We start from the raw sequence: 15,912 nt of genomic DNA, 5'->3' as shown, positions 1-15,912 counted from the left end.
TGAATCGTTGGGTGTGAGTAAAACACGTTTTGTGTGTGTGTGTGAGGTTTTGGCATGATTCTAACTCCATACAAACCTAGTTGTCATGGCAACTGAATAAACAAAACCTCGCCTGGTCAATATTGACTCGTCATCAGAATAAGGTAAATGCCCTGGCTATTGTAATCTATTGTGCTGTAGGTGTTTTGGGTTTAGTTTTACTGAATGATATCAACATTGAACATTATTATTAACCAGTGTGCAAGTTCAAAATATTTGCTGGTGAAGGAAAGGTATTTTTTCTTACTAAATAGGAAGATTATAGAAAAGGTTAGCACAATGATTTACTAACTGAGATACTGTAAGTAACTAATGTTTCTCAGTATAAAATAATTTGTGTGATAGGAGAAATGTAAAAAACAAAATGCCATTTTAAATACAATGTGTAAGGAGTTACAGATCACACACCTTTCCTAGGAGGTACCCCTTCCTTTTTTAAAATATGTCAAAATGACCCAAAAGACCATGGACGTGGTAATATTTCACTATTTCGATAAATAAAATGTGTAATATTAATACATTCAGTATAGCATTTAGCAATATAACAAACATATTTCTTTTTAATAATATATGCATTCTTCAAATTGTTGTGTGTTATATTGTTTATTAAGTAGGTGAAATAATAATGTATTCACATGCAGTTATATATTGCTCAATATAAAGAATGCGAATGGTGACTAAGTTCCACAAAAGAAAGAAAGTCATATGGGTTTGGAGTAGGCCTGGTTCCAGATCAAAATCTCTAAGGGTGCTTCTGAATTTAGTGGGGATGCTCTAGTAGTAAAAGTGAAGAACAAATGCAAAAAAGAACAAACATTATACAATTGAGGACACTTTAATGTACCGGGCCTGATCTGGAACAAAACAAGTGTGAGTAAATTATGACAGAATGTTTTAATTTTTGTGTGAACAGTCCCTTTAAACTCAAATAAACAGCAGTTATGTCATTAATGACTATCGTTGTGTTTCTTGGTCAATCTGAAAAAGCAAAAAAGGAAATTAATTAAATTCAAATAAAAAGAGCATAAGGATGTATGTTTTACATAGCTTCTAATTAAAAATAATACAATGTTGATTTTACCTTGGATGTATACACTCACCTTTGGTAAGAGTGCTCTTAATCCAGTCAAGATAGTGAGAGACACGAGTGTAAATTCCAGGTTTGTTAGCTTCTGCACATTCCAGTCCCCAACTAGTGATCCCTGTTAGGTACCATGTGTTATTATCCTCACAGACAAGAGGACCACCAGAATCACCCTGCCAGTTGAGACCAAAATGAAAATGAAGCAACTCTAACCATCAGCAGGCGCTTCTTACATTTAGTGATTTTCTTTTCTTCTAATTGCTAAACTTTTAAACAAATAAATAATAATAGATAATATTAATTAGAATACTATTTTTGAAAACTATGTTTCAAATGATGTGCATTCATGAGATGAATCTGCTTTATTTGACATATGGTGCTGGGTCTTGCCATCCGTCCAAGTAGGTATAGCTGCAGGCCAGAGACCTCCAAATGGGAGCGGAATCTCCAAACGAGGGTAGGGTTACCCCAGAAGGGGATGGGGGTTACTCCAAAAGGGGGCGTAAATTCCACACACTGTTAAGGTTAGTGAAAGGGTTAGGTTAGGGGCTCCCTATATCTTTAATGGCAGTTTGGAGCTCCCGTTCCTTTTTGGAGCATTGCCTGCAGATATATTCTTCTCTACCCATCCCGTAAAATACGGAATCGTCCCATATTTAAAGATGAAATGATACGTCCCGTATTGATTCGATACATCTGACCTTTTTAAGCTGATCATTAATTTAACCTTAAGGGTCCATCTGAAAAGCCCACACATTGTGCTAAAACATGCTAAAACTGTAGAGGGTGTGGAAAGGGACCATCTGAAAACATCTGCCATCAAACCCTCAGAGCATGGTTCCAAGAATACTTACTGTACCAAGCTACCATGTCGAAATCAAATGAATATTGCTTATTTCATCACATTAATCCCTTGTAATTGGACGCTTTTACTTGTGAAATATATAATCATGGCTGACTGCAAGTGGCGCATTTCTACAATGGCATTGATAGCTGAAAACTATTATTTTTGCATTATGCTGCATCTACGCCACTAGGTTTCAGTATCACTCATGCACCTTTAAAGCAGTAGGTAAAACTATAGAGAGGAAATAATGGAAGATAACACAAATACAAAATGTTAACAACTAGGTAAAGAAAAAAAAATTACAATTAATAGCAGTTATAAAAACATTAGAATGAGGCTTACTTCACATGTATCTATGCCACCCTGAGGGTATCCAGCGCATACATTGGATCTGAGAACTTTGAGGGGTTCACCTGCACCTGACATCATTGCTTTGCATGCCTCATGACCAATAAGAGGCACCTGAGCTTCCTGGAGTACATCTGGGAACCCACCTGAAATGTCCCAAACAACATTATAAGCCAGAGACAGATTCCTGAACTCCACTGAGACCTTGTTAGTAAAGCTTTGCACTTTGCATTACCTGTATTCAGCTTTCCCCATCCAGTCACACTGCATTTCTGTCCAAGAAATCCTACTTCAATGGCTCTTCCAGTGAGGCACACTGGAGCGATACGATCTTAGAGCACCAATCACACGAGGACAGTAAAAGTTTATATACACCAGAGGAAAAATTAGATAACAAGATCCCTTTTCAATGAAAGGGAGAATTTAATTTGCATTACCTGTGAATGTAATTGGTGTCTTCAGCTTTAGCAAGGCAATATCATTTTCCAGAGTGCTGCCATCATATCCAGGATGCATAATGACCTTCTCCACCTCATATTTGACTTCATCTTCAGATAGTTTTGTTAACCCAACTGACACTGATAGCTGGGTTTGTGAGCTGCATTACAATGTTTGATGGAGAGCAAACAAACAAACCTTTACTCTGTGGTACATAAGCTGTCCATATTACTGGTAATCTAGCAGGACTTTTTATTTACTAAATTCTGTTTTGAAAATGTTTTCAATCTTAGATCTTGTGTAGCTCTCATATACAGTACTACTGAGTGTTCCTGAGTGTACTTACGACGAAAAACAGTGTGCTGCAGTGATAATCCATTTGTTTGCGATGATGGATCCACCACAAAAATGTTTTTTCCACTTCTGTAGACTAACCTGCCAGGGCCAATTACCCAATTGGGAATCAACACCCCCAAATACTCTAGCTCTGATGTGCTTTGATGTGCCACAATTTTCCACACCTGTGACAAAAAAAAAAATTGCTTTGTTCAGTGAATTTTGGAATTTCTTTTCATGTTCCTAGGATCTTAGCTGCAGGTTTAGAGATGTTAATTTACAGGAGGAGCACAGCAAAACAGAGTATAACATGTGCTGGACTTTTATGCATAACATTTATTTTAAAGTTCTTTTTATACTCCACCACTTAAATAATATTGCTAAATCTTAAACTTTTCCATCTCTAGTCATTGACTAAATAGAGAACTGATAATGTCTGATAATGTTAATAATTTTTGTCATAATACACATTGTTAAATTCATATTGTGCATTTCAAATAGATCCCAATAAGACTATTGACCTCTTTGTGGAAGCTAATGGGGATCCAAATAAAGAACAACATACCAGTGACATCTGCGGAGTCCTCTTTAGCAGCTCTCTTACAGTTTCTCAGAGGAAATCCAGATATCACACCCTGCTTGTTCACCACTTTAGGTGGCATGGGCAGTGTCATTATCTGCTTCAGATGACACTTTCTCCTGGAATATCAAAAAATAAAAGGTGAAACCTATGGGCACTAAAAACACAAATTCTGATTTTCTTTCCAAATGTGTTTGGAGTAGTACCTAATTTCTAATAAAGTCATTGTACATGCTATTTTATTGGCTTTGCTGAAATAATTATTTATGTTTACCTAATGGACTGTTGGTGGTATGAAGTAAGAACATAAGTGTAGAACTGACAGCCTGGATCTGCCTCACAGTGTGCTTGACAATAATCAAGATCAACCATTTCAATAAAGTGGGCATCAGACCCATAGAAGTCAACACCCTCATACGTTGTGGATGCCCAATCTATGGAGAAAAACATGAGACCAGAAGCCACAGAATAGTTTTCGGATTGACAAAACCAAACAAATCCAACACCAGATCTTGTTCAGAGGTGTCATGACAGTCACCATAGAACAATTATTCCTAATGCAAATTCAACCACTTGGAGCATTATTTGCGATAGCATGCAGTTTAAAAACTAAATGTTTGGTATGGCAAAATACCGTAAATGCTTCAAAAGCTTGATAGAGTTGAGACATATCAAAATGCACAGCCGCCATTCTAACATCTCCACTACACAGTAACAGCAGTGGCCGACTGACCCGCACAGCGGACCGCAATTAGAGCAGCTTCTGAAAAGCGCATGGAGATTAAATGCTAGCAGTGATGTACATGTGCTGTCTATGGTTCTGTGAATGTTTAAAGGATTTTGATAGTGAACACAAACTGCTCCGGTTTCACATTTGTGTAATGGCAAATGTTCTTGGTCGTTGCGGTTCATACACGCAGTGTTAATGACACGAAGTGACACAGAGGAGGAAATGTGCTGCTGAGTTCATTTGGAGTGTTAATATAATGCATTGCTGCACTGGAAAATGAGACACAAAAATGCAGTTTTCATTGCATTTTATACTAGCTTAAAATTCCCTTATTTAAAATTCAAAGTGCTCAATAAATCACAGAAAATCTCAAATAATCGCCCACAAGGCTGCAGGTTATAATAACTACAGGTTCAATATTGAATCACCATTTGTGTTTTAAGCTTAAAGTTTTATTGTAGGTCTATAATTTTAACCTTGACAAAGTTTACTTGCATTGTCTGAGGCAATAAATAATTACAAAAATAATGAAGGGTCTACCATTGAAGTTGTATATTAACCATATCACGGTTTCACCTCTTAAATGTATGATATTTGTGTATATTTATAATTTTTTCAGTTTTACACTAAAATATTTACAGGTAATCACACTTTTACTATAATTTACTGTACACAAATTAAACAAATATACTATAATTATTTATGAGTTTTCAATGGCATCACAATTTTTGAGAAAAGCTGAAGCAAATTCAGTCATTTGGGCCACAACAATCAAGAAAGAGTGCAGCAAAATCCTGGTGGGACTGATAGAACTTTCTCAAATTTTTGTCAACTTTAATTAAATAAAGAATGATAAAAGAATTATATATTAGTGCCAAATCTTCCCACATTGCTGATGCTCCACTCCTAATGAACATCTATACAAACTATATTTTGCTGAGGTTCTCAGTATCAACCACATGTATGTACCACTTGCAAGGAAACAAAGTAATAAAACATCTTTTAAGTGTGGCAAATAAAAATATGAGCGAATAAATATGAATAAATAATTATCCAGAACAGGCAGTCGATTTTATCGAAAGTTCTTTCCTCTCGAAGCACACTTCTTACGTAAATGACTCACCATTTGAGGGCTCACAATGTCGATTCGGCAGTCCAGAAAACACCTCTTCCTTTGTGACTTGACTAAACTGTTGGTTATTTTTCAAATAGCACCTCATTTGATACCTGCAAGAGAAATACACATTTAGTCACTCAGAGGTTTGGATTTTGTGGAAAAGTCATGGAGCAAAGTGTTTATTGACCAGCATTGGATTTGCTCAAGGGTACATTGATCATTACCAGGTCCCTGTACCAGATGATTACGATCCCTGTAGTAAACTGATCTTTATAAATTTACCTAGCCTACTCACTGTGTATCACTTGTTTCAAATTTGGAGGTGGCGTATGAGAAGTGGGTGCATTTGGGATGTTCAGTGCACAGAAACTGACAGTGCTCAGGTGACGCTGCAGGGACTTGCTCAAAGTCATCTCCTGGGAAGTCAGTATTGGCTTGAATCTGATCCTTGCATGCTTTTAAAGTATGACACAAAAAAAAACATAAAGCAAAACATGTATAAGAGTCACAGATAAATTAAAACTAAATACGAAATGATCAAATCGAAATTTACAGAATACCTTCTTTTTTAGGCTCTGTAGCTTGAAAAGTGGCTTTGCTTGAAAATCCAGACATAAGACCAGGCGTGGATTTGATGATTGGAGGTACAGGAACAACCCAGCTGTATTTGAGAAAGCACTTGTTGCTGGCACAAAAAGAGAAAATTACAATTCGGAAAGTGAGAACTCTATTCTAAACACTCCAAAGAGGATGTAAATTATTAATTGAAATATGTAATTCCAAAATGCTCTTCTTACCGAAAAAGTGGATAGGCTGAGAATTCTGGTGTAATAAACGTGTAAAACTGACAGTGTGGGTCACTGGTGCAGGCGCTCTGACACTCTTCATATTTGTTGGAGTTTATGTTATGATAGTCTGAGCCTGGGAAGTCCACATTCTTATAGACGGTGGAAAAGCAGACATCTGGTGCAAATAAAAAGCTAAAATGAGGGTGAATACTGCAAAGAGAGGACTAATATCTTGAAATAGCTTGAAATTAATTGTTTGGCTAAACAATGTGATTTTGAGAAACACTTGGTCACTATTTATTTTACAGTGTTCATGTTATTGTGTATTTACATACGTAGTTACTGAGTAATAATGAACTACATGTATTTAATGTGTAATTATTTTGTAGAGCTGCTTGTACTCACATGTTGCTATTGTTATTACTATAGTAATTATCATAGTAACATGTAATATGTGTAACATGGACACTGTTATATAAAGTGTTACCTAAATACCTAATAAACAACATAATTACATGTATTATAAGTAATACATTATTTTAAATAATTAATGAAGATTTTAAAGAACTAGTGGAAAGACACCCATATAAGAAAGCCAGACCATAAAAGGTTTAAGGTTATTAAGAGGTAGAACTTTCACTTTAAAACTGTTCTAAGAAAATAATAATAATAAAATGAACTAGCTTTTACATCTTTTTAATGTGGAAAATACTGCCTACGGTGCACTCAATTATGTTTTCCTCATTAAACAAACTGCTTAAGACATGAATTGTAATTTTGCAATATATATAGGAAATCATGACCACTCACATTAAAATGAAGACTCCAGTCATATCAGAAACCTAATAAAAGCTGTTTTATTCTACATGGAGAGGGTCCACACATGGAGGCTGCCATGTTAGAATCACACGACCAGCTGAATACTACTCACTTAATCTCAGTAACCGTCCTGTTATTTGACACTTTCACTCAAGTATTAAAGTAATCATGGGTGACTGTGAAGCCTACATTTCTACAATGACATCTGAAACTGAAAACTATTGATTTTCAATGATGCAGCACCAAGCCACTAGGTGTCAGTGTAAGTCCATGATGACACAAAGACAAAAGTTATTGAGTGCACCTTTAAATAATGAACCATTCCATAACTTTGTGTCCATATTTTTGTAGCTATGTATGGCCACGAGTTTAGTATTTATGAATAATATTTGAATTTAATATTACAGTAAAAATCCACTAGCCTATCAATTTTTTTTATTTTTATTAAAATGCTCTTAGATTGTTGTCAGATCTTCTCTTAAAGGGTCTGCCAGCATGAGAAGGGTTGGAAGAAGCCTCGAGGGACCATGATTTGCCCTACCAAAATGCCATATACTGTAATCCTCTCAGACTGTTACCCATTAAACACATGAAAATACTTAAAGCATAAACTCTGATCTTACTTGGTTTGTAATCTTTTCGACTGAGTGGAAAGCCCGAAGTTACTCCTTTAAGGTCTTTAACATCTCTTGGGAATCCTGATGCTGTGTTCTTCAGATAGCAATGAAACGGTCTAAAACAATCAACATTTGATCAGCTTTTAATGCCTTAAAGGTAACATAAAAGACAAATTACAAAATAATCTATTAAAAGAAAAACAAAATTATTATTTTTACCAAATCCACTGAGTAAAATAAAAACTGGATATTGACCCATAACCTACAGTTCATCAGTTCACCAAATTATGGCCCTATTGATTTTATTGTAATAACTCTTGCCTGTAAACATCAGAGCACTCTCTAAACAGCTTGATACTCAGCTGTTAAAAGTGCTGTAAGCTATTTTTTCATGAAAAGGTTTGTGAAAAATGAAAAGTGTAATGAATGGGAGGATTGTAGAGAACGATTTCTTAATTTGTAAACAGCCTTAACATGCTAAAATGATCATTAATCATTTATCAAATTTGATAACATTTGTCGGTGCAGCAATTGATTGTTTTGGACTGCCAACAATACGTTCTGTGTGCGACACCTGTGCCTTGTCCTGCCTGTGACGCAACTCGGTGTGGTGTTTCAATTAAGTGTGCAATTAAATTCATTAATTTGGAGCAAAAAGTTTTACACATTAACAAATGAATTGTGTTTTTGTGAAGAGTGATCTGAATGGTGTACACTCACATGAGATGAAGACTGTACTGATAATAGTTTACTATAAAAAGTTTTTTTGCTATACATGGTGTGGGTCACCCCTTCAACGTGTTTCGCCATGCTGAAATGACATGGTCCGCCGTGTTTCACTAAATGTCGAAGAAGAGAATATTTGTGCTCATTGGCTGCCGACTGTACAGATCCGCTTGTCTATGCTTAGCGTAATGTTGTTGTTTGGTGATGTGAAGAGCAAAATGAACACAATAGAACATACTTATTATCATGCTTTAGCAGCAGAGACAACGGGAGATTCAGTAGCTGTACTACCGAAGAAGCAAAAAAGGTCTGAAGCAAGAAGACAGAAAGATCAGCAAAGGAAAAAAAAAACTAGAGTAAACATCGGTAATGCATACACAAGGTGGAAAGAATTGATGACGTCTCGGTTACATACGTAACCTCGGTTCCCTGAGACGAAGGGAAAGAGACATTGCATAGTTACACATATGAGGAGTGCCTTCATACACAACCTATTTATAACCTCTCTACAATAACGCCAATATTCTAATATTGGCTATGGTGTTTGAGCCCCGCCTGTTTTGGCGCGAAACTGTCCACTATAAAAACAGGTGCACAGTCACCATTTCCTCAGAATTTCTGACTGAGAACAAGGAGCGCATCGCATCGGTTTCAAATAGTTCGTGTATGAAGGCACTCACTACATGGATAACTACACAATGTGAAGTGCACTGAGTCGTAAGGGAACGTGAGTAGATGTCCATGTTGCTTCTTTTTGTTGGACAGTAAGACATTATTAATGGTTTAGACCACTCTCTAAAATAGTATCAATGGAATTTACAGAAAACGCATACAATTTTCCCTCCGACTTTTAAAATGACGTGTGGACAATATGTTAGTAATGGATCGTTTTCAGCTGTGTTTAAAAACGCAACTGGAAAGCAACATGTAATTTTCTATTATTTTTATCACATTTTCTACATCTCAATGAAACGGCATACATCATCATTCGTTTTGTGCAAAAGAAGCTTGTCACAGCGATTGTTTTGGATTTTGTGTAAACCATGATGTTGGTTTGCTTGGAAACAAAACATTTCTTCAAATACAGAATTCATGGACACGCTAAATCCGATAATCAAAAACAATTCTAATCTTTCCTTTACCATAACATTCTTTATCACTAGATAATTGAGGTTTATTTCACTCTAAGCAGTTATTCAAATATTATTGATAGCCTATGAGGGACAATAATAATGTGTCCTTAATTCTAGAATCATGTTCGTTTTATTTCTGACATTTGATTTTAGGCAAAACAGTTATATTATAGGAGTAATAAATAACTTTAGAAATTACCTCAAACGCCGACATTTTCAACATGCAAATGATTTTCTAAAGCTGGATCATGCTTATCCACATCGATAGATGGCAGTATAGCGTCTAACACACTGTTGTAGTGATACTTAAAGTACGCGAAGAAGAGCAATATTACTAAAGCCAAATAGAGTGCCTTTAAACTCTTTGCTGACGCTACCTAGAGCAAAGTTTCCTAACCTTTTTTCTGCCACGGCACACTTCTTATGAATACAAAACACAACGGCACACCACTATCCCCAAAGGTGTATATTTGGCTTGAACATTAGGGAGCGTATAACTGTCGTCAATTGTTTTCCTTTTCAAGATCTTTCCATCATTTCTGTCCTTAGTAGCGTGTTTATTTGTTATCCGGCTATGTAAAAACAAAGAAACTAAAAACACATAGGTACGCTGTTTGAGGTCACAGGTGGTAAATGCTAAATGGGTAACGAAAAAACAAAAAATTTGCTTATTTTCTACTTTGTTCTTGCAATACCACAACAAATTAGATAAGTTGCAAACTCATGAGGGGTGAAATAGGTAATACAATCACTGGTCCACGAAAAATTTTTCTGGGGATATATTTTTTTTTAAAGTATAAATTCCAGCTATTTTAGTGATTCTAGTTTATTCAAGTTTACAATTGTGCAGAATTAGCAGCAATTATTTAGTATTATTTAGTATTAGTATTTTGGTGTGACTTGCTTCTGTTTCACAAATTTGTTCAATTTTATCAACTGATTAGTTCAGTGACCACTTCTGGAAATGTCATTATGTGGTGACAAAGAGCATCTGATTTGCTGTGAGTGAGCCAGTGCATCATTTTGAGTCATTCTCGACCGAAATTACCAAGCAACTGTAGTGATTAAGCCTTAAAAGAACAAAGCAGATCTATAATTTTCCTTTAGTTTGAGTGTTATTTTTCATTTACATTAACATGCTTCTACTTCATTAAAACTTGCATGACTACAAATCTACTTCAGCAGAATATTTAAACATTATAAGAACAAATCTAAGATAAACAGATCTAAGATATCATTTTCCAACAGATTTAAACTGCTGAGCACAACTTTTATCAGCAAAGATGACAATAATAGACAAATAATACTAATAATTGTGAGTTTCATTAATGTTCTTTTGTCATTGTAAAGCTCATTTCACATGAGTTGAGTCGAGGTGTCAATGTTCCGTTCAACACCAGCATCAAGCGCTGCATCGCCCTCCACATGTAAAACGTTGCAGAAAACATCATGGAGGGCGATTTTATGAGTTTATCATGCAAGAAAGCGGGAAATGTAAACAATAAACATTTATTTGGATGAGAGGAAACTGGCAGTTTATTTGATAGGAGAAAGTAATAAAAGGACTCGTTTGTGTTCAGGTCTGCAGTCAGTGTTTTCTTGGTGAATTTAAATGAGTTTAATAACTGGGGTCTGGTATTCGTAAACAATAAGGTAATATTTAATTAAAAGAAATGACGAGACATTCAATGTCTCTTCACAAATTTGGACAGTTTTTAAATATTTATTGTTGCTTTGAATTTTATTTAGAATTTTAAATATTTCCACGGCACACCTGACAATCTTTCTTAATCTGCGGCACAAAGGTTGGGAAACACCGAGCTAGAGAACTACTGAATGCCCCTTTAATGTAATCTGGTAATAGTCATAGCACATAATTATAATAAATTCAAAATTTTCTGAAGCATATTGTATAATGTAAAAATTGTAACTCATTAACACTTGCATTTTTAGACTATGAAAATAAAAACATTGCATATCCAACCTATCGTCTTTCTTCCAGTCAGAGTGCAAGAAGGTAAAGAAAAGGCAGGAATGATGCTGGGTGCAGGCAAGCTGACAGTGGTAGACATCAGGAGAGTAAATCTGAAGAACATCATCTCCAGGGAAGTCCACGTCCACCCGCAGACCTGGATCCACTGGGGTAAAACCACACAATGCAGCAGAAAAAAGTTTTCAGCAGTACCGTAGGAAAATCTTGATAAGGCTAATAAAAAAAATATGTATCATCTGAAAGAGTTAAATTATATACTCAACAAGACAGTACATTTTGTAAAGCCATCTGGTATGAACATCAAAAAAACTAGTAGTAAGCACAAAGTCATCTTCTCACCAGCTGGACCACCACACACTGAACTTTGTTTACATAAGTCACTGCTTTTTAAATGATTCACATTTGAGTCTAAAGTGCAAATCAGGTACAACAGCGAGAACAGAGTAATACATTCTAAAAGGTGCTGGGATGCATTGTTAATCACAGTTAATCAAATCAATTTAAAACAGTGAAATCATGGCTCATCTGACATGATTAAGGAAATAGTTCACCAAAAAATTATAATCCTATCATCATTTACTCACATTTATGCAATTTTAAACTTGTAAGACTTTCTTTCTTCTATGGAACATAAACTAAGATATTTTGATAGAGATATGAAGTGAATATATCCATACAAGGCAAGTGAATGGGACTAAACTTTCAAGCTCCAAAAGGACATAAAGCAGCATAAAGGTAATCCAACCGTGTCTTCTGAAGAGATTAAAAAAATTGGGGGTGAGAACAGACTAAAATGAACTCCCTTGTCACTACTACCTTAAAGACATTTTGCAGTTTGAAATTCAGTCTTTTTTTGGCTATAAGTCCACATGCTGTTGTAGACAAGTAAATAATGTTGAATATTATTCCTTGTGATTTATGAATTCATATTCACAATTTGTGAAACTTGTAGAAGACTGAAACCATTCTCATCTTAACCTGTTTTGTGAATTGTTTCACAATAAAGTTTTTGTCTGTCACCCCAAATTAGTCGCAAATGAGCTTTCTTCACTTTTAACGGCCATGTCCAGTAAAAATGCAGTCTGGGTTCATGCAAATTCACTTGTTTTAGATGTGTGTGTGTGTGAAAACTTTCAATCACATTTGATTGCGTCTACAGCTGTATCCCAATTGCATTATTTTCTAAACTCAAAACTGTGAAGATTGTGAAAACTTTCACAATTTAATTCTTTCCTTATTTTTATGGCATTGTGAAAAATTAAAGCTATAAGCCATAAAATAAATAAATGGCTTTCAATGTCCTTTTTGGAGCTTGAATGTTTGGTCCCAATTCATTTGAATTGTATGGATATATCTCCATCAAACTATCTTTGTGTTCCGTGGAAGAAAGTAATACGAGATTGAGATGGCAAAAAGGTGAGTAAATAATGAAAGAATTATAATTTTTGGTGTGGTACTGTACTGTGGGTCAGCAAGAGGGTCATTTTGTTTTAAAAGGTGGACTGGTGATGTTTCAAAATTGTGAAGCTCATAAATATTATGATATGCACAAACAATTTCAGTTGATCTTTCAATGTTTTAATGAATAAATAGTGTATGTGATGTATTGATCTGGAGGTCAGGTCTGTAGTAGAGTATTTGCTTTTAATTAAAATTAAAACATTCTGGCCGACCAACTTTATCCCTATATATTCACCACTGTAAATGCTGGGATTTTGTAAGCCAGTGGTCCATGGATTAGAATGAGCATTTAAGTTGATTTGTTGGTCTCGTGTTGGTCCAGTCCAGAAATACACATGTGAAAGTGTTTGTTTTATTTTATATTCCATTTACAACAATTGTAATCACATTTAAGCCTCTAAAAAATGTAGGGTGACAAATTAATGTAAAAAATACAATTGTAATTTTCTTTAATATTGAACTTGCATGTGTAATAACATGAGTCACTTGGAAATTTCATATCAACTACACATGTTTAACACAAATTAACATATTGAAGCCTAAAAATTAAGCAGAATTACTAATATAATAATTAAACGCTTGTTTCGTGAAAAAGTGCAGTGTGTCATAGCTGTCTGAATGTGATCTGCCAGATCCAATTTACCTCCGCTGGCATCAGAAAAAACACCTCACTAGTATTTTCACGTAGTAAAGGGGTGCTATGCTCCCACACGTAATCCATTTCGATCAACTCTTCTAAGAAACTTGAAACAAACAGGAAGTTTAATGACAAAATTTGGAAGAGCAGAGCACAGAAAAGGAGCGGGGCTGAATATGTTTGCACCAGATATGGTCATCCTTACATATTAGAATCAGCATTGTGAAGCTACTGTGAGTGTCTGGAGTGCACTTACAATGAGAAACTGCAGTGTTCTGCAGTGATAATCCATTTGTTTGCAATGATGGATCCACCACAATTATACTCTCTTCCCAGCTTTAGATAAACCTGCCAGGGCCATTTACCTGATTGGGCATCAAATCCCTCATGTACTCTACCTCTGAAATTTTGTGATGCTCCACAATTTGCCATACATTTTTTATTTAATTTTTTTAAATTGCAGGTATCAAAAACTTGATCTTATTGTTTCTCCATGTCACATAATCGTGCTCCTGGTATCTTTGAAGCAAATGTATTGATTTTTAGAAGAAGAGCTCAGAAGAAAAATAATGTAAAAATGTGCTGGTATCTATAAACCTACATCCCTTAATCCAGGCACAAGATGAAATGTAAAATAAATATTGAGCAAGAAAATCATCCTTGAACATGTTGGAGAATGACCTACCAGTGACTTCTGTGGACAGCACTTGAGCAACGTTCTCACAGTTCCTCAAGAGTAATCCAGATACTGCAGCCTGCATGGCCATATCTTTATGTGTCAGGGGTAGGGTAATAACCTGCTTTAGGTAACACCTCCTCCAAGAATATCAGAAATGAAAGATGAACTCTGTGGGCATTTAAACCACTAGTACATTTTATTGTTTTTAAAAGATTCGTATGCTAATTTGACAATTTGTTTCCCCAATGTATTCTATTTCAGGAGCTTTGCTAAAATATTTTCATATGAAGGACCAAATTATTTGAAGAATTGACAGTCTAGGTCTGATGTGCCGATACCTTGACAAGAATCAGGACTGTGTCTCTCAACATAGTGGTAACTAAACCCAGACAAATCAATGTTTTCGTACTTTGTTGTCACCCAATCTATGGAGGAAAAGCGGCAATGGTAAAAATGTGAGGGTTCTATGCTAATTCTTTGTTGGTTGAAGGCTAAACATGTTTCTCAGTGGATACATGGGATGACCTAGTATCTTGCTTTAGAAACGATTAGCTATTTTAAGAAAACAATCCTGATGTGTTTGGGTTAATTTGGAAAGAAAGAGAGCAACTTGGCAGAATGGAAATATACATATGGGCCAAATTTACTTAACAGTTTCCATTTCCATTCTGCCTAGTTGCTCTCTATCTTTCTAATCTGACCCATACACATCAGGTGTTTTTGCGAATTGTATTTCAGTGCAAAATTTTCACTTTCGCAAATGGTATTTCAGCGCAAAAAGATGCGTCTCATTCACTAACCACCCACAATTTAGTTTAAGCATACGCAATCAGCACAGAAATAGCACTGTATTCTCAGTATTTAAATTAAGTTATTGTCATTCCTTTACGAACAACCACACCTCCTTTTAATGTAAATTAGCCTAATTATAGATTCCGCTTCATTCACAAAAATTGCCCGGAACACTTCATCTTAAAAAGTGGTGATACTCATGAATATTAATTAGATTATGCAGATAATTTAGCAATATCACATAGGAAAGAGTGCGATATGGCCCTACATTTGTGGCCAAAAATATTGGCACCCTTGGTAAATATGAGCAAAGAAGTCTATGGAAAAGAAATCTTCATTGTTTATCCTTTTGATCTTTCATTAAAACAAATCACAATAATCTAACCTTTGATTGAATTAAAACAATTAAAATAGAGGAAATATCTAATTATTAAATACATCTTTTCGTCCAAAAAGCATTGGCCATAATTATTGGCACACTTTTATTCAATACTTTTTGCAACCTCCCTTTGCCAAGATTTCAGCTCTGAGTCTTCTCTTATAATGCCTAATGAGTTTGGAGAACACCTGGTAAGGGATCTGAGGCCATTCCTCCATACAGAATCTCTTCAGAACCTTCAAATTCAGAGGACCATGTTGGTGGACTCTGCTCTTTAGTTCACCCCACAGGTTTTCTATGGGGTTCAGTTCAGGGAACTGGGATGGCCATGGCAGAACCTTGATTTTGTGGTCAGTGAACCATTTTTGT

General features: G+C 35.4%; 1 protein-coding gene across 1 annotated transcript; it reads right to left on the bottom strand.

Moving 5' to 3' along the window:
* Positions 1-825: 825 nt before the first annotated feature.
* LOC127619577 (coagulation factor XI-like) lies at positions 826-11,950 on the bottom strand. Its single transcript, XM_052092456.1, has 15 exons — positions 11,869-11,950; positions 11,587-11,740; positions 7,750-7,859; positions 6,317-6,482; positions 6,080-6,204; positions 5,815-5,974; positions 5,526-5,629; positions 3,947-4,106; positions 3,658-3,791; positions 3,103-3,277; positions 2,756-2,916; positions 2,554-2,649; positions 2,313-2,464; positions 1,140-1,296; positions 826-1,017 (listed from the first exon to the last, which is right to left on the bottom strand). Exons 1-15 carry the CDS (start codon positions 11,924-11,926, stop codon positions 1,013-1,015), a joined length of 1,917 nt encoding a protein of 638 aa, XP_051948416.1. The 5' UTR covers positions 11,927-11,950; the 3' UTR covers positions 826-1,012.
* Positions 11,951-15,912: the final 3,962 nt, after the last annotated feature.

This window comes from Xyrauchen texanus, chromosome 26 (genome assembly GCF_025860055.1).
Source record: "Xyrauchen texanus isolate HMW12.3.18 chromosome 26, RBS_HiC_50CHRs, whole genome shotgun sequence".
In the NCBI taxonomy this organism is placed as follows: Eukaryota; Metazoa; Chordata; class Actinopteri; order Cypriniformes; family Catostomidae; genus Xyrauchen; species Xyrauchen texanus.
Note: the sequence above shows the minus strand (reverse complement) of the source record. Positions and strands in the feature narration are given on the sequence as shown.